This window comes from Eurosta solidaginis, chromosome 5 (genome assembly GCF_040869045.1).
Source record: "Eurosta solidaginis isolate ZX-2024a chromosome 5, ASM4086904v1, whole genome shotgun sequence".
Taxonomy (NCBI): domain Eukaryota; kingdom Metazoa; phylum Arthropoda; class Insecta; order Diptera; family Tephritidae; genus Eurosta; species Eurosta solidaginis.
Window position 1 is genome coordinate 205,478,909 of NC_090323.1, and position 25,893 is coordinate 205,504,801.

The 25,893-nt window shown below is 38.1% G+C and overlaps 1 protein-coding gene across 1 annotated transcript; it reads right to left on the minus strand.

Moving 5' to 3' along the window:
* Positions 1-4,505: 4,505 nt before the first annotated feature.
* LOC137252237 (putative serine protease K12H4.7) lies at positions 4,506-25,125 on the minus strand. Its single transcript, XM_067787666.1, has 9 exons — positions 24,979-25,125; positions 24,260-24,617; positions 20,342-20,529; positions 20,051-20,286; positions 17,833-17,968; positions 17,625-17,763; positions 15,258-15,559; positions 4,884-5,053; positions 4,506-4,818 (listed from the first exon to the last, which is right to left on the minus strand). Exons 2-9 carry the CDS (start codon positions 24,518-24,520, stop codon positions 4,691-4,693), a joined length of 1,560 nt encoding a protein of 519 aa, XP_067643767.1. The 5' UTR covers positions 24,521-24,617; positions 24,979-25,125; the 3' UTR covers positions 4,506-4,690.
* Between the last annotated feature and the right edge of the window lie 768 nt (positions 25,126-25,893).

Below are 25,893 nucleotides of genomic sequence, written 5' to 3' on the forward strand. Positions count from 1 at the left end.
TGAAAGGGTTTAATGATTATTTAAAACGTAGTGGGCCATAGTTCTATAGGTGGACGCCTTTTTGAGACATCGCCATAAGGGTGGACCAGGGGCGACTATATAATGTGTTTGTACGGTATGGGTATCAAATTAAAGGTATTGATGAGGGTTTTGAAAGGGAGTGGCCCTTAGTTGTATATGTGAAGGCGTTCTCGAGATATCGACCAAAATGTGGACCAGTGTGACCCAGAACATCATCTCTCGGGCACCGCTAATTTATTTATATATGTAATACCATGAACAGTATTCCTGCCAAGATTCCAAGGGCGTTTGATTTCGCCCTGCAGCACTTTTTCATTTTCTTCTACTTAATATGGTAGGTGTCACACCCATTTTACAAAGTTTTTTCTAAAGTTATATTTTGCGTCAATAAACCAATTCAATTACCATGTTTCATCTCTTTTTTCATATTTGGTATAGAATTATGGCATTTTATTCATTTTTCGTCATTTTCGATATCGAAAAAGTGGGCGTGGTCATAGTCGAATTTCGGTCATTTTTTATACCAAGATAAAGTGAGTGAACTAAGTTTAGTAAAGATATATCGATTTTTGTTCAAGTTATCGTGTTAACGGCCGAGCGGAAGGACAGACGGACGACTGTGTATAAAAACTGGGCGTGGCTTCAACCGATTTCGCCCATTTCCACAGAAACAATTAACGTCATAAAATCTATGCCCCTACCAAATTTCACAAGGATTGGTCAATTTTTGTTCGACTTATGGCATTAAAAGTATTCTAGACGAATTAAATGAAAAAGGGCGGAGCCACGCCCATTTTGAAATTTTCTTACTGGAGTTGAATGTTGACATAATTTACTTATATACTGTAAAGATATTAAATTTTTTGTTAAAATTTGAATTTAAAAAAAAAAAATTTTTTAAAGTGGGCGTGTTCGTAATTCGATTTTGCTAATTATTACTTAGCACACATATAGTAATAGAAGTAACGTTCCTGCCAAATTTCAGCATGATATCTTCAACGACTGCCAAATTACAGTTTGTAAAACTTTCAAATTAACTTCTTTTAAAAGTGGGCGGTGCCCATTGTCCAAAATTTTACTAACTTTCTATTCTGCGTCATAAGCTCAACCCACCTACCAAGTTTCATGGCTTTAGCCGTCTTTGGTAATGAATTATCGCACTTTTTCGGTTTTTCGAAATTTTCGATATCGAAAAAGTGGGCGTGGTTATAGTGCGATTTCGTTCATTTTAAACAGCGATCTGAGATGAGTGCCCATCAACCTACATACCAAATTTTATCAAGATACCTCAAAATTTACTCAAGTTATCGTATTAACGGACGGACGGACATGGCTAAATGAATTTCTTTTTTCGCCCAGATCATTTTGATATATAGGAGTCTATATCCATCTCGATTAGTTTATGCCGTTACGGATTACCGTTATGCGAACAAAGTTAATATACTCTGTGAGCTCTGCTCAGCTGAGTATAAAAATTGTTAACGGTTTGGTATCGATGAATTATCGGGTTTTTTTCGAAACATACTGTTGTCGAAGGGTACATTACTTAAAAATTATCGATGTGTTATAGAAAAATACCGCTTTATCGAAAAAAAGTGGATTTTTTTTCTTGCTTATCAAAAAAATCGGTAAATTTTCGGTTACAAATCGGCATTTTTTCGATAGCAAGTCGATAATTTTTCTATACCAAATAATTTTTTTAAGAAGTTCTTTTTATTAAAATTTAATTTCTATAACACAGAAGCCATCATGCCGTGGCAAAATCCTGAGCCAGATAAATAATTTTGCATGTAAATGCAACAACAACGATTTAACCAGATAAATCCAGATAGAAGTCTGGTTCAATTTGTGAGCCAGATAATTTGTTAATTACTTCTTTTTAGTTTGGCAACGCTGCCTTTAATAAACCTACTTTTTCAAAAATAGATGTCGCTGCTTAGCCTTTCGCCGTATGAGCTAAATGAAAAACAGCGGCGACATCTGCCTATCACATTTCACGTGTGCGAAAATTTCACGACATCTGTTTCTAAAGTCTCTCAATGATCCAGAGAATTCCCGTGAGAATTAAGCGTGAGTCGGAGCTGTAAAACTCACTGGATGACGGCAAGAGACAACACTTTGGTAATTATCCGACAGCAAACACTCATCGATTTCCTTACGAAAATCAATAAATCTTCTATATTGCCGATAACAAGAAGAGTATAACACAAAAATCACTCAAGAAGATTGCGCATTGCCCATGTAAACATTAGATCATCTCTTTTTTATGGGCAGTTCTTACGTCATTTTTCTTTATAAAAAAAAAATAAATGTAAGGCGCGATAACCTCCGAAGAGATCTAAGGCCGAGCTTCTCCTCCAATTTGCGTCCTGCTCCTCTTGATTTTCCCTACAAATTGGCCGGACGAGGCCTACATGTTTTATTCTGACTCCGAACGGCATCTGCAAGGCAGATGAGTTTTCACTGAGAGCTTTTCATGGCAGAAATACACCCGGAGCGCTTGCCAAACACTGCCGAGGGGCGACCCCGCTTAGAAAAATTTTATTCTAATAGAAAAACCTTATTTCTAAAATTTTGATGTTGCTTTGCCCGGGGTGTGAACCCAGGGCATACGGTGTGGTAGGATGGAGCACGCTACCATCACACCACGGTGGCCGCTCTTAGCTCGTTTTTTTTTCTCTTTCTTTCATTCGCTCAAACAGTCAACTGTGACATAGATGCGTAGAACGAAGCAATTTTGAACTCGTGAATGCGCAATCTAGGTAAGTGATTTGTGAGTATAACACGCCCATAAACTGTCGATAACAATCCGATAACTCGTCGATACTGGTCGTTATCGTTTCTTTTTTTTCTTTTCCTTCGTTAACTTTTCTATTCTTCACGCATCGGAAAATGCATGCCGTATTTGCATAAGCACGTATGTAAATAGATCACAATAGATTAAAGCAAATACCAGTTTCTTTGAAACCGCCACCAACAAAAAGCATAGCTTTGACACATAAAGGTCCAATTTTTAATGGTGACTTAAGCCGGAGCCATTGGTGCTGTATGTCGTATCGCTGTATCCGTATCCCTAACGTAATCAGCTGTTTATCGTTACGACGGTAAACCAAAACCCAATTGGTTGGCTACGATACGGTTACGACCTTAGCGGCACAAATAATCGATTGCATTCATTCTCATAAGGTTGGTCGAATCAGCTGTTAAAAGGTTACCGATACGGTTACCGATAAAGCACCAATGTCTCCAGCTTTATAACCATATAACCATAACCAGACAAAACAGCTGATCGAACCTACCTTATGGAAATCAATGTAATCGATTAATGGCACCATTAACCATAACGCTAACGCCATAACCATACCATAGCCAACCAATTGGTTTTCGGTTTCTCGCCATATCCATAACCTAAAAATATTTGAGTTGGGGAATTTAATAACTTTGTAGATTTTATTCATTGTTTTGGATACGTTATGACTAAGAGAATTATTTTTTGTGGAATATGTTTGTAATTTATTGCGTTTTCTCCATTTTATGAAATTTTCACGATTTTTAGGTTAAGGCACCATTAATCGATCACATTGGAGATGTTTATGGATATAGGTATGGTTACGACTAGAGCGTTAGGGTTAAATAAGTTTAACTCGCCCCATAGCCAACCAATTGGTTTTTGGTTTCTCGCCATATCCATAACCTAAAAATATTTGAGTTGGGGAATTTATTAACTTTTTGCATATTTTTTTTATTGTTTTGCATGCGTTATGATTAGAGACTTATTTTTCGTGGAATATGTTTGTAATTTTTTGGCCTTTCTTCATTTTTATGAAATTTTCACGATTTTTAGGTTAAGCCACCATTAATCGATTACATTAGAGATGGTCATGGATATGGGTATGGTTACGACTATGGCGTTAGGGTTAAGGAAGTTTAATTAGCCCTTAATAGCATACAAATTATGCGCTGTGCAAAGAAGGCAATTGGGATAAAGTTGTACATCAGCTGGCGTGGCTGAATGTGTTTGTAACACCTTCCGGCTGTCGCCTTGTCTGTCCTGATATCATGTTGTCTCAATTTTTCAATTATTAAAAAATTCATAGGGATGGTATTCGCTTACAGCAACTCTATAAGCTAACATATATATATGTTCGTCTCAACAGAACGTTATTGATATTTTTTTGGTAAATGGTTGTTCTCGTTCCCTGACCTTTCCCTTTAATTTGCTCGTAAAACGGTTGTTCTCTGTGAGGAAACGAAATCAGCAGTACCCCTATTTAGCAGGTTTTGAAGGAGTGGTCATTAAATAACCGTTTTAATTAAAAATATCGGTTTTAGGAACTGTTATTTGCGATCTCTGATCAATAAAAAGGCTTATAGTACCTTGAGTGCCAGAAAGTAGTGCTGCCTTTGCTTATGTCATGGTTGATTAAGTTTCATATTAGTCAATCAACAGACCGAATAAATTAAATAGTATAACTTCAAAAGTATTGCAATGTTACGGTATGTGTATTTCAGTATTTTTTATTCAATTTATCCTCCTCAACTCTACATATGCCAACCCTTCTTGATTTATAAAAATATATTAACTAATGTTCGATTTTTCTTTTTGAAAATATAATGTAAAACAAAATATTATTGGCTTAACTCAAATCACAGTATATTGATTTATTTTTTAAGCCTTTTCCACTTGAAAGTTTTCCAGCAGCTTGGCAAGATATTTGATGATTTTATTGCGAGCCTCCACTAGCTGTGGTGGATCAGTTTTAGCTGGTTCATACATATTGGCGCAATGGGCGGTACCTGAGAATATAAAAGTTAGAGTTTTTATTAAAAAAAAAAAACAATGCAACAGCATCAATACAAACCTTCAATGTAAATAGTAGGCAACTTCGGATTTCGGGATGTAGTCAAACCAAGGGCATGCCAAGGATCAATTGAGCCATGTACGTACAGTACATTTGTTGTATTGGGTTTTAGAGCGCCGTAATATTTATTGGTTTGTGAAACAACTTGCTCCAAGTATTTTGCATCCATGCTTTTTAGATACAATGAATAATTAAATAAAGTGAATTTTTGAATTAGAAATGCGGGAGAAGTGAAACTTCATTGAAAAGGACTAGAAGTTTATAAGCAAGAATATTTCAGCTAAGTACAAAATTACTTCTAAATCTTATACTGCTCGCACAGCAAAGGATGCTGTAAAAAGTTTAAATTACGATGACCAAACCCCAGATTTTCCAACGTTTTTTGAGAATAAAATATTTAAAAAAATGTTTAAGTTAAACGGTTTTATTGAAAGCAATACTTACATGAAGTAATAATAATACTAAAAGCTAGAAAATAATTAGGTAGGTCCTAGGTAATAGTCATCACGTTCCTCATCAATCTAGGGCGTTGATCAGACAATTAAATAAAAGAGTTGGGCGAGTGAAATTTCTCAAAAGTGAGGCATAGCATAACCTTATTAAGGTTCAGTTGGTCTTACTTATGACTATCAATAGAAATTTTACGCGTCCAACGCTTTTATTTAATTGTCTGGTCAACGCCCTAGATTGATGAGGAGTGTGATGACTAGTACCTAAAACCTACCTAATTATTTTCGGTTTTTAGTATTATTATTATTTAATTGCCTATTATTTCTCATTCTATTTAGTTCATTTAGTGACTCATTATTACAAGGACTCTTTCCTGACAATTTACTACAATCTAAGTCCGCAAAACATAATCCTTCCAAAGACTTTACTCGACTCTGCGCCACGTATGCTTGTCCCTCCTCGAACTCCAAAATATTTTGATGTCACTTCTACTGGACTGTATGTAATATTTGTTCAAAATATGAGCTAAACCGGACATCATAGGTCGTGTATGTATTATGTATTATGTATGTATTATGTGTTCCAAATATGGACCAAATCGGACCACAAATACGATTTTTTTTAATATCTCGATCCTTGCGCCACCTAGCGGCGACTTTATTTACAGGCCGTTTTCTATTCGTGTATGTATTATGTGTTCCAAATATGAATCAAATTGGACCAGAAATACGATTTTTTGAATACATTTCTCGATCCTTGCGCCACCTTGCGGCGATTTTTCTTCATAGGTCGCTTTCTATTCATGCATGTATTACGTGTTCCAAATATGAAACAAATCGGACCACAAATACAATTTTTTTTAAATATTTCGATACCTGCGCCGCCTATCGGAGTTTTTTTCTTATTATTGCATTGTCATCGGGTTCTGAACTATATTCCAAGTTTCGAGCCTGTAGCTTATCGGGAAGTTACTTAAATTTCAATTACGAAATTCGTGCCGGCCAGCCAGCCACCCTGTGCAGTCAAGCTAAATAAAACCATTTAAAAAAGCAATTGTCTTTTAGGAACGGACAATTGAAGTTCGAAAAATTGCCAATGAGTTCAAGAAAAGGGCCAACGTTTTTGTTTAGGACCAGCTCAGAAATCACTGATGAGTCATGACGCAATAAAACCAGACAGAGAAGTCAATATAACAAAATGGAGTCGCATTTGGCAAAACTCGTCCTTATAAACTTAAGTGTTGCTTTGTGACTTATCTGCAGCACTGATTTTTTCAGTATCATAAAAAAATACTACACTAATGCCTTTCTGAAATATGAAGACACGTGCGGGAAAGTAACGCCTGCGGTTTGTTTTTCCTTTTGTGGGAGTGTTTATTTCCTTTTCCTGAAGTGAAATTGAAAAGCTTTAGTCAACGGAACTGCATGGCCAAAACTTTAGAATATCATATTGTCCACAAATAAGGAATATGGAAAGATACCGCTGACGTCAATGAAATGTCTGACGCTCAGGAACAATATCATGAAGTTGCGGATGAGTATCTGGGAGGTTTGTAATACGAAAACTCGGAATTGACGATATACGGTCACATTTATCTATGTAAACCAAGCGTTGAAGTAAGCCCATTGAGCAGAAGACAGTGGCTAGTGTAAAAATATATAGCGGAAGAGGTTTCACAGCAATCAACAAACCAGAGCTCATAGATTTAACAGATGGCAAAAAAACTTTGGCTTATGAGAATCTCATTTTAAATAGCTCTGGTTATGCCTGGAAACGTTTAGACAAACATTAAATTATTCCAGGCGTATGATCAAATGCGACAGACGTTGTTCTGACTTTCTCTATCGATTTACCTGCCTCTCCTCTGTCTAGTCTTTTTCTTTCTTATTTCCTCTCCCCTCTGCATTTTTTAGTTTACCTTAAACGGCTGATTCAATTTCCTATCTTTTTCCACCTTCGGTAAATCTTCCCGCATTTCCTCTTACTCTTTCCGCTCTTGCTCCTAGCCAACTCTATATCTCACTATTACTATTATTCTTAGCCTTATTCTTAACCTTCCCGTTCAAGTTAAAATGTTCCTGCTTTGTCTCAAACCCTTTTCTTATTCTTACTTTTACTCTCACTCTCCATCTTTCTCCATTACTGAGGTTGTAAAAAGAAGCAAAATAGTATCAAAACATTTCCCTCCCTACTACTTTAAAATTCATTACCGGATTATGATGACCGCCAAATTTTAGTTTTCGTACTAATGACTTCACCGGTCTGGTATTATTGAGTCATGCTGATGAGTATATATGTACATATTGTAACGAATTTACTGCAAATCCTCTTATTTACCCCTCTGCTAACGTTCGAATCACTAAACTGTTGAATAAATAACTCCAATATTGAATAATGGGAAAATGGCCTCTATTAAAGTACTTCACAATAACACTTATACTTTGCAACGAATAGCTTGCTTAATAACCAAACTGAGTGATAGCCCAAATGAAACTGCTCTATTTCCCGACAGATAGCGTGCTTAACTGAAAACTGCTTCTAGCGCCTCTACCGCTGGTGTTTTATACTCTGTGATTTCCTCGTGGCATCTTCTAGGCGCTTCCAGAATTTACTTAGTTACCGCCATATAATTATAACTACAGATGGACGTATATAGCTTCTCATATGCGTGTATTTGTGAGCGACACTTCCACAATTACAATTGCATACTTTTGGGAGCATCTCAGATAAGATATCTGGATGTGTTTGTGCATCTCTTCTCTGCTGCGTGTACACACATATGTGTAGACATAATAGGGGGACTCATGTAACCGTATAAATGCCTTATAAAGTGTTTAAATGTATAAATTTATCTAATTTACGCACGAGCTGTCAAATTTTGTATGAAAAATCATTTACACAATAGGGGGACTCATGATAGCATATAAACTTATAAGGTGTAAAATTATATCCATTTACACACTCGGTTATATGAACGCACCTAGTAATACTCTTGATAAACTTCATTGTTTTTCAGCTGTATTATTTCCAAAAAAATTTTTTTGATTGTTATACAAATTAAAAAATACCAAGATTAAGTGAAAAAACAAAACTAAAACGCCTTTACTTGCTGATGTTGGAGATTTTTGATAAAAATGCCGTCTGTAATGTCTGCAAGGTTGCATTCCTTTGAGTCTACCGCGTTTACACAATGAAATGTGCGCGTAAATTTATACAAATTGTGTAAATGATTTTTCATACAAAATTTGACAGCTCGTGCGTAAACTAGATAAATTTATACGTTTACACACTTTATAAGGCATTTATACGGTTACATGAGTCCCCCTAGTTTGTATAAATTTACGCGCACATTTCATTGTGTAAACGCGGTAAACTCAAAGGAATGCAACCTTGCAGACATTACAGCCGACATTTTCATCAGAAATCTCCAACATCAGCAAGTAAAGGCGTTTTAGTTTTGATTTTTCACTTAATCTTGGTATTTTTTAATTTGTATAACAATGAAAAAATTTTTTTGGCAATAATACAGCTGAAAAACAATCAAGTTTATCAAGAGTATTACTAGGTGCGTTCATATAACCGCGTGTGTAAATGGATATAATTTTACACCTTATAAGTTTATATCATTGTAAATTTTACCAAGTAGCGCAACTAACAGCTGATCGGTGAAAATTCGCACATTCACACGAACAGTTCTCGACTCAGTTTCAAAACAAAACTTACGATTATTTAACTCTAATTTTAAAGTGAGATAATCTTTACGAATTTATGTACATAGAATATATAAGGGGTTTTTGTTGTTATTAAAACAGTAGTTTTATTTTTATTAAAGCTTTTATCAATTTTTTTTTTAATTTTGAAAAAACTCCGAACACCATTCCTTCATTTTATGACATTCGACTGCCTAGTCCACTGCCTTCCACTCTATTCGCAACATAACCTCTGTTTAAGTTGCCAAACTATATAGTAAACAATGGTTTATATGCTATCATAAGTCCCCTAATGATTTATTCGTTTACGTATGTACATACAAGTGTAGCAGCTTACTTCATTGTTCTTGTCATAGATTAGATTGATAGGAATCTTTTGCTTACGCTCTCATATTTTCGCTCTCACGAGGGATTTATCTTCTAGTTGTTGCTGGCAACAATCACAGATAAATCCCTCGCGCCAGCTGAAGCGGGTGCCAGAACAAAAAATGTGCCAGCCAAAACGAAAAACGTGCCAAAAATTTTGGTAAACTTTAGTTTGACCTACAACTGTAGAATAGCGTTCAAAAATTATGGGAAAAAGGATAAAAATACTTGTTTTAGTGTAAGTATTATTAGTTCGAAGGCGGAGGGTAAATATTATTTCCCATTCAAAAGTTATCACTAAAAATAGGTTTTGTAAATATGAACTCCCGATGCAACCAGTCCATTTTGATCACAGAACCTAGAACGCCAGACATGTAGGATAAGCACTATCCATTAAATAATGTTAACTATTATATCATAGGTCCGATTTACTGAAATTTCAAAAGAATATATGGTTTTCACTGCGAGTTAAATGCGTTACAATATTTGACTAATTAATTTAATCGAAATGTAAATTTTACTTAGATTTGTTTATATTTAACTCTAACTAGTCGTATTATTGTAAAATAACTTTAAGGACATAAATATTTTACGACTATCATTTTATTAAATGATTGAAACTATAATCGCCGAAATGTATGTCAAAAATCCCCATTTTCAGATCTATTCATTTTTGTTTGGAGTGGCATCATTGATAAATGTTATAAAAAATGTGCATTTTGACAGCGCTCTCTCGAAACAAAGAGTTGCAAATCCATTCATCTATGGTTCTTGTGGCTTTATTTACTTTGTATCAGATTAGTGATGGGAGTATCACTTAGTGTCACTAACAGTGTACAGGTCTACAAGTAGGATATGTAGCAGCACGCACATACACAGCCACGCTCACCTGATAAAATGCTTGTTCTTGTTCGTTTTTTTTGTGGATGCTATTTGGCACTGTTGTACTTCTTAGGACCAAACAAAGTTTAGTAGCTGCTATCGAAAACTGCTTAAAATTTTTTTTCTTATATTACAAAGAAATATACTTGTTTACTTTCAAACGAGCACTTAATTACATCTCTCTTTCATAACCATATATTTTGAACAATTTTAATTAACAAATTGTGATAGTTTTTTACGGGGACGATTGCTAAAACACGACCAAAACCGTCGGGGGAGGTATTAATAGACGCGTTTTTGCCTCGCTTCCAATAATTCGAATACTTTTTCTCTTCGGACTATTGACAACAGGACAAAACGCGTCTATTCATTTTTCTTTCCGCTTTTTTGGACGAGTTATTGCAGTCGACATCGGTTTCAAACTGTTTTTCGCGGAGAACTTTTGAACGGGTAGAAAAACTTAACTCCCGTGTTTGTATTCTTAATACTGAAATAACTACGCGTCCTCAGATACCCCAATTGAAAACTTTTTTATAATTTTCTGAAGGACCCACATGGGTGCACTTAAAATTTCCTACTAAATTCGTTAAAAGAAATTTACCATCACAGCAACCCATATCTGATATTCCGATCCCTTTTTTGCTTCCCTGTGTCGCTTTCGACGAAGCAACCCCGGTAATTTTGACACTTCGTTCAGTGTCAAAACTCGTGATCCACGCAGGTTCCACTGGGTTCCACGCTAGTTTGACACTGACCGAAGTGTCAAACTGCCGTGTGTTAGAAAGGGAAAGAAATTGTTTACCTCTCATACATATCATACTTGTAAACCTGTACAATGGTCACTAATATTCGTCACAATATGAAACTTCGTGCTCTCTGAAAGCACGTGAAAAATTCCATAGACCATTACATAATGTACAAGTACACTATGGACCATTAATTCCACCATCTTCAAAATCACATTTTGGGTGTTTTGCACCATAATGGTTTATTTTATAAATCGGAAAATAGCCGCATGGGACGCGTATTTATGTCAGTATTAAGATACCGAAGGCGGAAACTTATACTTCCCCGTTCGAAATTTATCCGTGGAAATCCGTTTCATCGGGAGGCCGCCCGAGCAGAAAGATGTTGTGTGCAGAAATTCCTTGGATTGTCTAACTGGGATTGGACAAGCTTAGAACTATTTTGTATAGTCTATATACTTGGATAGTTCACTTGAATATTTAAGCCAAATTTCGTCGAGCGAAATAAGTTGCAAATTTACTTAACCCAGATATGCCGAGCGTACTACATGTTGTACACCTGGGCCCGTATTACGTGTTACGATCCGTGATCGAAACGCATATTTTAAATCACAATAGCTCTGCAATGGTGGATCGGATTAATGGAATATGAGAACCAGCTACAAATGGTACTCCTTAGATCCATAACTTATTGAAATTTTTAGAAATAGTTTGGCAGTTGCATAGTTATCGCTTGAGTGAAAATGGTTTTCAGTCACTGATCGTAACACGTAATACGGGCCCTGTTATTTTCAAAATTATTTCCTAAACAGTAATTTAAACTAAGTAACCAAGCTGTCGCTGTGCTACTGTACAAAACAGGCATCATAGTTGGCTTTGAAAAAAGTTCCTGTTGCGATTCCTTGATTGCCTTTTTAATATCAAAAATGCGATTGTTGTGAAACTGTAAAAGTGTGAAGCTGTCCTGTTTTTTGTATATTTTTATTAAAAATAGTTGTAGAAATTGAGGTACACCAGTAGCGAAAGTCGAAAGTGTAAAACCAAATTATATGTGATTTTTGTTGATTTATTTGCTGGTGTACTACATGTAGTACGCTCGACACTAGGTTAGGTTGAACTGGCCGGTCCATGAGAACCTCACATAGACTGAATAAGTCCGTAGTGTTACCAGAAGTTTGTTTTAACGTCCAAACTGAAAAACCAGTACCTATGTGCACTAGAGTACAGAAAAATAAAATTTTTTTTTTTCAGTTTTTAACTTTAAATGAAATATATCTACATATATAACCAAAAATTACTACTTTTCCCTTGTGTATGTGCCGAGCGTACTACATGTAGTACACCCTACAAAATCGTAGACAAATATTTTCTTTTTAATTTATATAAATTTTTGGGTAATAGACTAGTTGAGGGGTCGACTGCTAGTACGTTACAAAAAATATCGAGAGAGGTATCAAACGACGCGTATTGTCATCAGTATTAATAATCCGAAGGCGGAAAATAAAAATATTAACTCGTTCAAAAGATATTAACGAAAAACCGAAAAAAGACCCGCGGGTACCTCCGAAACCGGGGGTCGGATCCATAGTATTTTTGCGCAGAACGCCTTTCTGAGTTGGCGGCCTTCGGCCGCGCTTATAAAAAATAACCCTGGGCTACGCCATGCCAAGTCCGGGTGTGTGGTATAACCGTGGCTACCGCCACGGTGATGCACAAATTTTTTTGTGGGTACTAACACAACAACAACCACATGCAAATCGCTAACTTCAACTGCAAATATCTCCGGACATGGATAAAATTTTTCTTTTCCGCCAACGGATTATTGTTCTCCAGATTAATACGCGTCTTTTGACACCTCTCTCGATATTTTTGGTAGCGTATTAGCAGTCGACCCCTCAACTAGACTATTACCAATTTTTGTAATATTTTTTGTTAAAAGAAAAATACTAAAAAAAATTGTGGAAATTGCTTCACCAGGAGGTCCGTTGGCATATCTGCGTTAACAAGAAGTGAAGAAGAAACTTTATGTGAGGTGTTGTATAAAAAAAAACCGATCTTAAATCAGTGGGAAAGCCGTAGTATTGCTATGCAGAACACTTTGGTTGAGTCCAACAACGGTAGTATTACTGCAAACAACCTTCGCCATAAGTGTCTCTGAGTGTGCAAAAAACTTATGAACAATATAGTGACCGCATGAAAATTTTAAACTTTTTTTTCAAATATCATTTGACAGATCTGAAATTTTTTCAATTAAAATTAAGAGGGTTGGGTAAGTTTGAACTGACCGGTCAATAAGAACCTCACATAGACTGAATGTGTGCACACTTTTAGCGGGATTGTTTGACGACCAAACGGTTAAACTCCAGTTAGGTACTAGGGCTAATGTAATAGAATAACTGTGTCCTCTTGGCGAATATTTTAAGTTTTCTAGGACCAAGCGTATTGTGACGAATATTAGCATCACTAAGCGATACTAGCATCACTAAGCCGATACTAAGCAGTCACTCGTATGTACGTAAACAAATCAATCATCATTTACACACATAGGTACATACAGGCATGCTTAACCAACGAAACGATATCATTTCGTTACGATAATCAACGTTAATAAACGAAACGAAGTCATTTCGTTTCGTTTATTAACGTTAAGATCGTCAAATTAACGAAATGATTTCGTTTCGTTTTCTGCCATATCAAAACGAAATCAAATCGTTTATGTTGATTATTAATTTCAAACTATGCTGGCAAAGCTGATTGATGGCGGAGTCATTAAAGGTGAAAGCATTATCCAAGCTGATTGCAACTTTTCTCATGAATTTTGATAGTACGAACATTTCTCAGAGTATTTTTGACATTACCACCAACGAATTACACAAACAAATTACATAGAGTTTGTGTGTGTATGTGCGCTCGTTGTTGCCACCTTACGGCTTCACCATGGCTATAGCATTGCCAGCACAATTCAAACATAAAGTATCACGTTTCTGTTAACGTTTTTAACGCTAACGAAAGCTTTTCGTTTCGGTTAAAAACGAGATACAATTTATCTTGATAATTTCTTTATCGATAATATTTCGAAGTGTTTCAACGGAAACGGTGGAAATTTTTTGATAAACGATTAGCTTAACGTTAAGGTGCATCCCTGGGTACATACAAGGCAACGAAGAGATACTCACAAACCCACGTAATCATCAGCCGAAGTAGTACTCACGCATACACCCGCATATGGCTATAAGAGAAACATAAACTACAAAAGGTATACATGTATATAACTAATAACCAAGCAAGGGATACAATTGTCTGGAATACAGTTTCGCGAAATGACTAGACCTTAGGAGAAATGGATGAACGAGAAAACTGAGAGTATAAAAGCAGCGCAAGCTGAGGAATCAGTAATCAGTTTTTATCTAAGCACGCTATTGGTTGTGAAGTATAAGTGTTACTGTGAAGTACTTTCAAATCGGTCTAATAAAGACCATTTTGCATTATTGAATATTGGAGTTATTTATTCAACAGTTTGGCGATTCAAACGTTAGCAGAAAGTTTGGATTAATCCGAATTACCCTAAATTCGTTACACTATATCTGCCAATTCTGCTGCCCCTAGTAGCTGGAGAGCCTTGTCCTCGCGATCGCAGAACACGAACAGAGAACGTGCACAACCGTTTATGCTGTTACTGACAGGGCCTAATTTATAAACGTCTGCAGCCGGAAGACAATTTTCAGTTAGTATGCTCATCTTGAGCCGTAAGTATTCTCTTTTTAGAGATATGAACAACTTTGTAAGTCTAATGTCGTAAGATCTGCATATCAATATATGAATATCAATATATTTATTGACGCGACTGCAGCTTTCGGCCTGAAAGACACTGCAGTGTTCTGGTAGCATGAAAGATCTACTTGTTTCTGGATCGGAACTGTAAATAGTATGTTCTGCCATTTCCTTACGCTTGCACCAACCCACTGACTCTATTGTGGCCGCTAGATCTCTTTCGAAGCTCAGGCCCGGGTCAGACTGAATGGCTCGCTCTATATTAAATGGCGCTATTGTGCTATGGTCATACTGTGATAGGACGTTTTCGAAACAAATTCATTGATAATTGCTCTTTCAAATATTACTGATATTGAGCGCTCCTAAAACAAATCTTGATATAAGACTGAGAAACAACAACTATTCTGGGAGATCGCGTCCTTCAAATAACCTCAAGTTGAATTTCTTACCTGTCTGAGTAAATATCCATACATTGCTTGATGAAGTAGTCAACTGCAAAACGATCACCAAAAGTATCACTCTTGTTGTTCGATGTTTGATAGAAACCAAATTCATTGCAAGTCTGATACGTCCATTGACGACTGCCATTACATGCTTTAGCATTCCATGAGGTTTCCTTTAATTCATCAATCATTTTATCATATTTGTAATCTAAACATTTTTCCTTCGATTCCTTCAAGAGCATATCATTGACAACACCAAGCCGTGTAACTGGTGGTCCTATCGTGGTATTGACCATAACATTACAAAGCTGTTAATAGAGAGAAAAAATAATAAGAAAATATACTTCCAAATAGACATATTATACATAGATAGATGCATATTAAGGGCCCGTTATTTGCTAACCAAATCGGTAGATAACGCACTCCCTAAAATATTATAAACTTACGACTGCTCAGTGAAAAATCAAATTTTGGCTGCAAGACTTGGAAGGGTCCCCTTGGGTCAAAGGTAGACTGCAAATCATCTGTCTGGTCGACAGGCACCGCTGCAATTCAAGAACGTAGCATCTAAACTCAGAACAATTAAAAAAGGGGTGGTGTTCTAACCCCGCTTTTGTTTAACTTCTATATATCAAAGTTCCCTTCGCCACGAGAAGAATTGCACCCTTCGCCGATAACTGCACGATAATGGCTACAGGTCCCGGCCCACCCATTGTTGAGCTATGTAATAAAATAAACTATTATCTCCCTAATGTCTCCAGTTTCTTCGCCTAGCGAAACCTTATCACCGACCAAATCATCGACGACCTTATTTACAACGTGGACAAAACAAATGTCGACCATATTGGACATCCACGTCGATGGCATTACGCTACCGACCGTCTTACACCCAAAAATACTTTGTTTGATCAGGATCTACATTTTGGCGAGCATGCATCCGCAATTGTACCTCAAATCCAGAGCTGTAATAATATCCTCAAATCTCATGCCGGTAGCACTTTCCACTTACAAAGCAATTGGCCGGTAGCTTGCATGCTACGCGTCCCCAATGTGATCACCTAGCCTAAGGAATAGAAGAAACTAGAGGCCTGCCAAAACACCACTATCAGAACTATTACGGGTTGTCTTCTTATGTCCCCAGAACGCCATTTACAAAGTGAGGCATAAGGGATAGAACTGAAATGCTGAACAAACAGTTTCTGCTGCGTACGCAGAAACTTCGGCATCCCAACACAAACCTAATTGAAGAAGCCCGCCTCCCAGGGTTTTAAGAAGTCAACTCCGCAAGCATTATGAGAAAAAAAGCACAAAGAGGTCCTCAGAGATATCAACACTACGGACTCATTCAGTATATGTGAGGTCCTCATGGACCGGCCAGAACCAACCTCAAAGATATCCACGCAAAAGCGTCCGACCTATAAGCCAGAAATTGTCCGGCGAACCCCGTTCTTAATTAATACCCTTAACTCGCAGGAAAGCAACATGCCCAGAAAGATGCGCGTCACTCTAGCTCAAATTCGACCCGGATACAGTAACAGTTTAAACTCGTATCATTCCAACAGCCCCGACATACATAATGTTGTTGTTGTTGTATCGATAAGGTTTCTCCCGAAAGGCTCCGGTACGCCGGTACGCTCCGGTAACACAGCACCATTAAGGTGCTAGCCCGACCATTTCGGGAACGATTTATATGGCCAAATTAAACCTTCAGGCTATCCCTCCCTCCCCACCCCCAAGTTCCATGAGGAGCTTGGGGTCGCCAGAGCCTCGTCTGTTAGTGAAACAGGATTCGCCGCGGGTAGGTGTTGACAATTGGGTTTGGAGAAGCTATATAATGCGCTGGCAACCTGAAAGGGTTGTGCTACACAGCCCCTTGAATCTGGTATTTTAGTCGCCTCTTACGATAGGCATACCTACCGCGGGTATATTCTGACCCCCTAACCCGCTGGGGGGTTACATAATGTATTTTCTGATTGTAACGTGTCGCCATATGACGCCAGCCATCTTTACAATTGCAATTTCGAACGTCCCCTCTTTCTGGTCCACCCTTGTCGAAACAGCAAGTTTCCTTGTACTCCCGTTATAGGATTTTGATGACAATTTGTGACCAAATCGCACCTATTGGATGGGGAGAAGCACTGTTACAACAAGAGCAGTAGGAGATCTTGTGAGTAGCCTAAATAAATTTTGGCATGAGATATGGCCTGTGGAAAAAATGTTCTGAGATAGGTATTTCTAAGATAGCCTATTTTTAAAACAAATCCCGATAGAGGGCGTTTTGAAAAAATTTTCTGAAAACGGGAATTTTAGAACTCGCCGCCGAAATATGGTGATATTTCGCTCAGCAGTCGATAAATATTTGTAAAAACTTACATCATCTATGGTATAAGTGGCAGAGGGCCTATTGTCCTTATTATATTGTACAACACCAGCAAAATTACCGGCCAATGATTCAAAAAAGTTTGACATGTCCAAAGGATTTTCTATGGATTCCTTGATAGACGTGCAGGTTCTAAATTCAATAAAGGTTTTAAATTATATATTTTATTATCCACAATGTTCGTAACTTAAAAATACGTACTTGAATTTTTCATCCAAATTGCGTTGACCGATCATATGACGCGTAAGAATTTCAACTTGAGCAAAAGCACGACCAACTGCTTCCAAACATTCCGCCGAATGGGTAGCCAATGAAGCTTTAACAACTTCGAAATACTCTGCGAGTATACATATTTTAAATTAAGTATTGAACATTTCCAAAATTTGCATGTAACATATATGTAATATATATATGGCATATAAAGTAATTTTATTTTAGAACTATCAGACGCGGCCGCGATTGTCATGCCCTAAAATTGGATCACCCATATTTACAAAAAAATTCCTCCAGGCAAATCCTCTTTATGTGTCCACACCCCGTGGAACCACCGTTAGGCATAACGTCCAAAGGCGATATAACCGCCCCACTGCTTCGCATGCGCATTTCTCTGCGCTCCCTTTCAGTGTGACGCACAACTTGCTCACAGCAGTCCAACAATCTATATTTCTGCACATTGGGGAAACTAGATTCCTTATGGAAGGTTCCTCTCCAAAAACTTTGTCTCTGAGGCGATGAAACATTACGTGTTCGGCGTTTTCCAATTCAGTGGAACAGTGTGGACATAACGGATCCTCCTCAATACTACGCTTACGTAAATACTCCTTGAAGCCACCACTTCCACTCAATATCTGCTTGAGGTGATAGTTTAATTCATCCTGCTTCCGCTCATACCATTGCTTTATGTTCCGAACTAACGTGAACGTCCAGCACCCTTTCCTCGATTCATCCCCCACAGCAATTGTTCCTGACCTTGCGATTTTCTTGGCATCCTCAGATGCTCGCCCGATTCCAATGTTATACAGATCGGCAATTTCTTGTTGAGTGCAGATCAACTGGGATTTTCTGAGATAAAAGAAGGATCGCGCCGTGGGCCACCATCCGTTAAGCACTTGCTATTCGTATAGCAGTATTTCGGTAAGCTGCTATTATATCTTTTTGGTGGGTCATTTTAGATCCATGCCCCACTGGTGCTGCGTACTATATTAGCTGTGTTTTTTCACATCTATATACGTTTACGCTTAAACTTTATATGGATTGCTAAGCGACAAACTTTAAATACACCTCTGAAATTGCTACGCATAAAATTAGTACTACTAAATTTCAATACGCATTATACTCAGATGTAACTGTATATGTGTCTATGCTTCACCCTCTGCATTAATTCTATGTATTCTATGCGCGTCCACTATTTATCACAACTGGATCAGCTATATATTATACACAGAACTACAACAGAGGGTTGTGGCTCCGCTTTTCGCTACACCCTGTGCTGTAGCTAGTTGGTTAACCACTGCCGCTAGATGGATCTCCTAAGGATTATCTAAGCGAGGATAGACGTTTTTTTCACGCGCAAACACGGCTATTATTGAGCTGGTCATGTTGGACAATACCTAGTGGGTAGCTTTACCTGTGCCCCTGATGTTGGGTGTTATTCTCATTAGAAACTTTCTCTACCACCGCGCTAAAATGATTCTTAAAAGTAAGTCTTAACTCAATGTTTACTCCTAAATGTTTTAAGGCTTTAATTTTTTTTTCATAATCTCCTATGGTAAGGACTATCTCCTCCACAGTCCGCTTTGAGCTCACCCGAAGCACTTCTGTCTTAATGCTAGCCATCTCATACCCCATATTCGTCAGTCATTCCTTTATTCTTACTACGGCATCATTACATAACGCTTGGAGTAGATTCAGTTTCTTGGCCCCTGCTAAAACGACAGTATTTATCAGCGTAGCCGACGGGAATGTCTCAATCCCTTATGTTGTTGTTGTTGTTGTAGCGATTAGGTTACTCCCCGAAGGCTTTGGGGAGTGTTATCGATGTGATGGTCCTTTGTCGGATACAGATCCGATACGCTCCGGTAACACAGCACCATTAAGGTGCTGGCCCGACCATCTCGGGAACGATTTATATGGCCACATTAAACCTTCAGGCCATCCCTCCCTCCCCACCCCCAAGTTCCATGAGGAGCTTGGGGTCGCCAGAGCCTCGTCTGTTAGTGAAACGGGATTCGCCGCTTGAAGGTGAGGTTGACAATTGGGTTGGAGAAGCTATATATTGCGCTACACAACCCCTTGAATCCCCTCAATCCCTTATCTTTTGGTATGGTTTACTTTACTATGGTGTATATTAATATTTTGTGACCCCTCCGCACATCTGACCATCATCTATACAACTGATACAGCTGTTTTCTTTTCATACCTTTAAAATCAACTTTAGCCAATAATGGACCACTGGAACTTATAGCGCCATGTATAAGCTCAGGATATTTTTCACGTGCCCAAGCAGCCAATGAACCAGGATATGATCCACCAAAAACTATCCATTTTTGTTTGTCGCTCATTTTATATTGTTGTTTCATGCTTCGAATAAAATTTGCCAAATCCGAAAGAGCTTGTTCTGAAGTCAGATAAGCAAGATTCTTCGTAGAGAGGTCGCTATAAGAAAGTTTCTTAACGCGCTTTTTGTTTAAGTTTAAAATATATTCATTACCTTGTTGGGTGACTCTTGCCATAAAATCTGTGTTCCAATTGAAAACATAATGCACCAAAATGCTCAGCATATTTAATCCAAGCACCTTCGGACATCCAACGTTTAGATGCCTCACCTTCACCGCCAATCATTAGGAAAATTGGTGCTGTATTGTCATTTCGATAGAACTCATCATTGACAAAGTAGCGCTGTAAAAAAATATATTGTGACGAATATTAGCATCACTAAGCTGCTACTAAATAAATTCACAACAACAAAAAAGCAGCCACCCTTATGTAGAACGCGACGAAGCATATCTCATCTCACACATACAAATATGTAGTCATCAGCCGAAGTAGTTACTCACACATACACACGCATATGGCTAGAAACTACAAGTATCGATGTATATAGCTGGTAACCAAGCATGAAGTTCGCGAAATAACTAGACCTTAGGAGAAATGCGTGAACGAAAAAAACAATAGTATAAAAGCAGCGCGAGCTGAAGAATAAGTAATCAGTTTGATTTAAACACGCTATTTATTAGTTGTGAAGTGTAACTGTGAAGTACTCCCAAAGTAATCTAAATAAAGACCATTTTGCAATACAGAATATTGGAGTGATTTATTCAACAGTTTAGCGATTCGAACGTTAGCAAAAGGTTTAAAATATGCGGAATTCTAAATTCTTTACAATTGGTGTCAGAAGAGGAATTGTTGAATAAATTCCGAAGATTTCGAATACACCTTGGACATGGCAAAGTTAAATGAATTAGAAACCAGCAACTGAAAAAGGAGTTGGAGAACCGTGGATTAAATATAACCGGCAATAAGATCAAACTTTAAGCACGGCTACGAGAGGTAAAGGAGTCTGAAGTCAAGATCAAACCATACGAAGTAGTCCAGTGGCCAAACAACAGAGTGTGAGGCAACGAACTAGTATAAAGAGTAGTAAGATGAAACACAGGTACGACAAGAACAACAATCCGGAAGGTCTCCTGGAGGGAGAATTGGTAATGTTATACAACCCTCACCGGCGGAAAGTGGTTTATTCAAAATTTCAATATAGCTGGGAAGGACCATACAAAGTTGTGAAGGGGATCAGTGATGTCATGTACCGCATACAAACAATTTGGGGACCGCGAAATAAAAGGGTGGTTTATTTGGAGAGGCTGGCAACGGTTTGATAGAGAGATTAGTCTGATCGGGACGGTCAGACTTAGGTGGAGGGCAGTGTGACGAATATTAGCATCACTAAGCTGCTACTAAATAAATGCACAACAACAATAAAACAGCCACTCTTATGTAGAAGGCGACGAAGAGATATCTCATCTCACACATGCAAATATGTAGTCATCAGCCGAAGTAGTTACTCACACATACACACGCATATGGCTACAAACTACAAATATACATGTATATAGCTTGTAACCAAGCATGAAGTTCTCGAAATTACTAGGCCTTGGGAGAAATGGGTGAACGAGGAAACCGAGAGTATAAAAGCAGCGCAAGCTGAGTAATAAGTAATCAGTTTAATTTAAACACGCTATCAGTTGCGAAGTGAAGTATAACTGTACTACTCCCAAAGAAGTATAATAAAGACCATTTTGCAATACAGAATATTGGAGTGATTTATTCAACAGTTTAGCGATTCGAACGTTAGCAGGTTTCAAATTAGCGGAATTTCTCTAAATTTGTTACAATATAAAAGCAGTTCGTTGAACGCGCCAAAAAGTCAGAGAGATTGGTTGGTTGCTATGCTGGCCGACCAGAGTAACCGGGCCCATGTAGCGCTTTAGGCGTCAATTGAATGCACTTTCTCCTGGAACCAATTTGTTATCATGTATATTTACCTACTATATACTCGAACCATTTTGTTAGTTAAATCAACCTGATTATGTCATTTATGTACTCGAACCATTTTGTTAGTTAAATCAACCTGTTTATAGTCATTTATGGAGCATTTTGATACCTCTTTTATATCGGACAGCACAAAACCGCCCAGAAAATTGATATTTGTAAAAGTAATGGTCGCTGAGTTTGCTGCATTGTGCGACGCCTTTTTACAGTTATCGACGGCCTTGGCTATTTGAGAATATGCAAAGCTCTTGACCGTTTGCTGGGCTCCCCAACAGTAAGCAACAGACCTTGTCCATTCCAAGTAGCTCTGATTGAAAGATAATAGCTAAGTTTGAGGGACGGGTTGAGAGTGCGACTTCAAGGTGTTCGGAGAAGACACCGGCAATACCAACACAGTCTATTGTGAACCCTCAGTCTATAGTAAGGTGACACCCTCCTTCCATACCATGTCGGATGACCATTCAGTTCTCGAGGGTATCCTCACCTTAAAGTTCTTGTCAAAATTCAATTTGGTGAAAGTTAATCTGTTGTCCAATTTAAATTGGGTAGCCTTCTTAGGATACCGCTGTGGCCATACTGCATATCGTTCCAGCAATCAGACTTCCTGAGTCTGATTACAGAGGTAGCTGAAAGCCGTATGTGGAGCTCCAGTGACAGCTGGTTGAACGATAATATTTAACTCGTCTGATGGACGCTCCTGTTACCCCTGCACAGGCTGCCCATTGTAGTTTGTTTAGTTTTCTAATGTTGGATTGCTTGTCCAGGGCCTATCACTACACTATCGCTCCGTACGAGAGTCTTATAACTGCTGTGTAACTCCACATCGTAATTTTTGGTCTTATTTAAAAAATTCCTATAGGTATCAAAGGCATTGTATTATCCTTAACCTACTTCTGACGGAAACAATTAGTTCCGAATTATGTTGATTCTCACAAAAACTGAAGTTTCTTTCACATAGGAAAGCTGGCACGTGGGTATGTTGTTGTTGCTGTTGTAGCGATAAGGTTTCTCTCCGAAGGCTTTGGAGAGTGTTATCGGTGTGATGGTCCTTTGCCGGATACAGATCCGGTACGCTCCGGTAACACAGCACCATTAAGGTGGTAACCCGACCATCTCGGGAACGATTTATATGGCCAAATTAAACCTTCAGGCCATCCCTCCCGCCCCACCCCCAAGTTCCATGAGGAGATTGGGGTCGCCAGAGCCTCGCCTGTTAGTGAAACAGGATTCGCCGCGATAGGTGAGGTTGACAATTGGGTTTGGAGAAGCTATATATTGCGCTGGCAACCTGAAAGGGTTGCGCTACACAGCCCCTTGAATCTAGTATTTTAGTCGCCTCTTACGGCTTACCTACCGCGGGTATATTCTAACCCCCTAACCCGTGGGTATGTCACCGACCATGATATAAAAACCGGAGAGACTGTTGAGTATTTTTTGTATAAATGCCGGATCTATTTAGAATCTGGTTTCTGGAAGATCAGGGAGGTTGTACAATATAGGCTTTAAATATATGAACTTTATCAGCGACTCATGCTCATTCCAGCATATATTCGGTTCACCTTCAGTAAGTTTAGGCGAGTTTTATGACATCAAAACGGCTTAATTTCATATTCACTGAAGGTAAGGCGTTTTTTAAACAAATTCTCAATGAGACCTACTTCATTCGAATGCAATGCCTTTCATACGCAAGCAAAGCCTCGACTACTCCCCAAGGCAGTCGGTTTTATGTACCGGACCGACTCGGGATTTTTCCCGATCAAGGACTGTCATTTCAGTGTAACGCCATTTAATTTGTTGTGTCCCTCCCACCCCACTTCTTTCGATTCCGTACAAAGGACCTTCTGTTTGGAAAGAGGTTCACCAAAAAAAAAATCACAAGCTTTAGATGTTTGCAATAAAATAAGCTAAATTGCCATGATAGAGGTAGAGATGGAGGTAGAGGAAGAGGTACAGGTACAGGATTGGTAGGGGTAGAGTTGGTGGTAGACATTGAGGTAAATCTACAAGTAGCAGCAGAGGTACAGTAGGATTACATCCCTCCCTTATCCAGCAGGGTAAAGCAAAAATAAATCGTATTTACCTGTTTCCATGTAACGTCCTTGTTTTTCGCTCCAAAGTGGTCCAACTTTTGTTCAAACCATTGATCCTCCGGTGCTGGTTTGCGGCGCAAAGATTCGAATTTACTTGGTTCTCCCAAGAAGCCATTATCATATCGTCCATTACGAAAACGTCCCAACGCATTTGCCTTATCAGTATTCGCCAAAGTAAACAATAACAAACCCGCAGTTAGGCACAAAATATTAGAACAAAGGCCAGTACAGGGGCCATTGGCGGTGCCCATCTTGTCAACAATGATCCGCTTTGATATGAACTTCTCGGAATAGTTTAAATAGATTTGTTTGTTGGTGTTATCTGATTCGGTTGCTTTGAATTATGCGCTGCGTGAATAAATAAGTAAAATATATAAAATTTTTTTATATCAATAAATAAACTGAAATATTGAAAATAAATCTCCAGGTACAGTGGAGGTAAAAAAAGAAAGTATTCTTATATATTTAGGTAGGCAGTTGAGGTTATCGCTAGTGATTACTATGCACAAATAAATGGCGCACAACCGAAATAAAAACAACAACAAACAAGAGACAACAATGTGGTGCATCAAAAAACTTTGTATTCACGTTTCAAATATCGATTTTCTATTTTTATACACCGTTTTTGAGAAAACTGTTGAGTCTAAAGAATTTACAGGTTAACATTCCTAAGTTGCCTTTTTGCGGAAATTTGTTGCTTTTCACTTACTTTTTAATCCGTGACTAAAGAAAAGACTATAAACGAAAACCGTCCGTCGAATGCGGTGCCAGCTGGACAAATGATGGAATTGTTGGGTTCGCTCTATTCAACGTAGCTTAGGTTATTGTAAGCCACAAACACATGTACATAATTATGTTTATGCATGTATGTACATTAGACTGAGCCAGAAAAAATGTTAACTTTTTCTACCGACAAAACTCAAAACTTCGTTAATACTTTCTAAGTTTTTTTCCTACCTGCTCTAAGTACCTCTTCAGGCTTTTTACTCCATATAACATAGGGATTAAGAGTCCCACCACCTAGATGGGATAGTCTTTGCCTAGCTAGAGCGACGCATTCGCAGAGAATGTGAACCGGCGTTTCATCATCCAACTCACAGAAACGACAAATTTAGGTATCCGATAGACTTAATTTACTTAGGTGATATCGTAGACCACAGTGTCCCGTATAGTACCCAGTAAGAGTTCTTAGGTCCTCCCTGCTTATATTAATGAGGTTGGCTGATACTTTCGTCGCCGGAAGTATAAACAGTTTGGCCTGCCTTTGCCCTGGGCAGTCAATCCAGTGACGTCTGAATTGTTTAGTTTCCCAGTTACTTATAGTTTCTCTGGTGTGTGCTTTTGTAAGTCCACAAAAGGGCTCTGGACCATAGAATGCTGATCCCATTGGTATCGATTTTTTGTTCGATCCCATATTTATCATGTCAGCAACCATTCTCCATTTTCAGAAACTCATGTGAGGAACCCCAGAGTTGAGGGAGTGGTCGAGTTATAATATTAGACAACATAATAAAGCTGCGATTTTCATTGCCGAATCAGTTTTGAACTAGATAGAGACCTTATCAAACCTTTAACGCACGTTTATTTTTCACAACATTCCAAAACTCGAGGCGTATACCTTGAA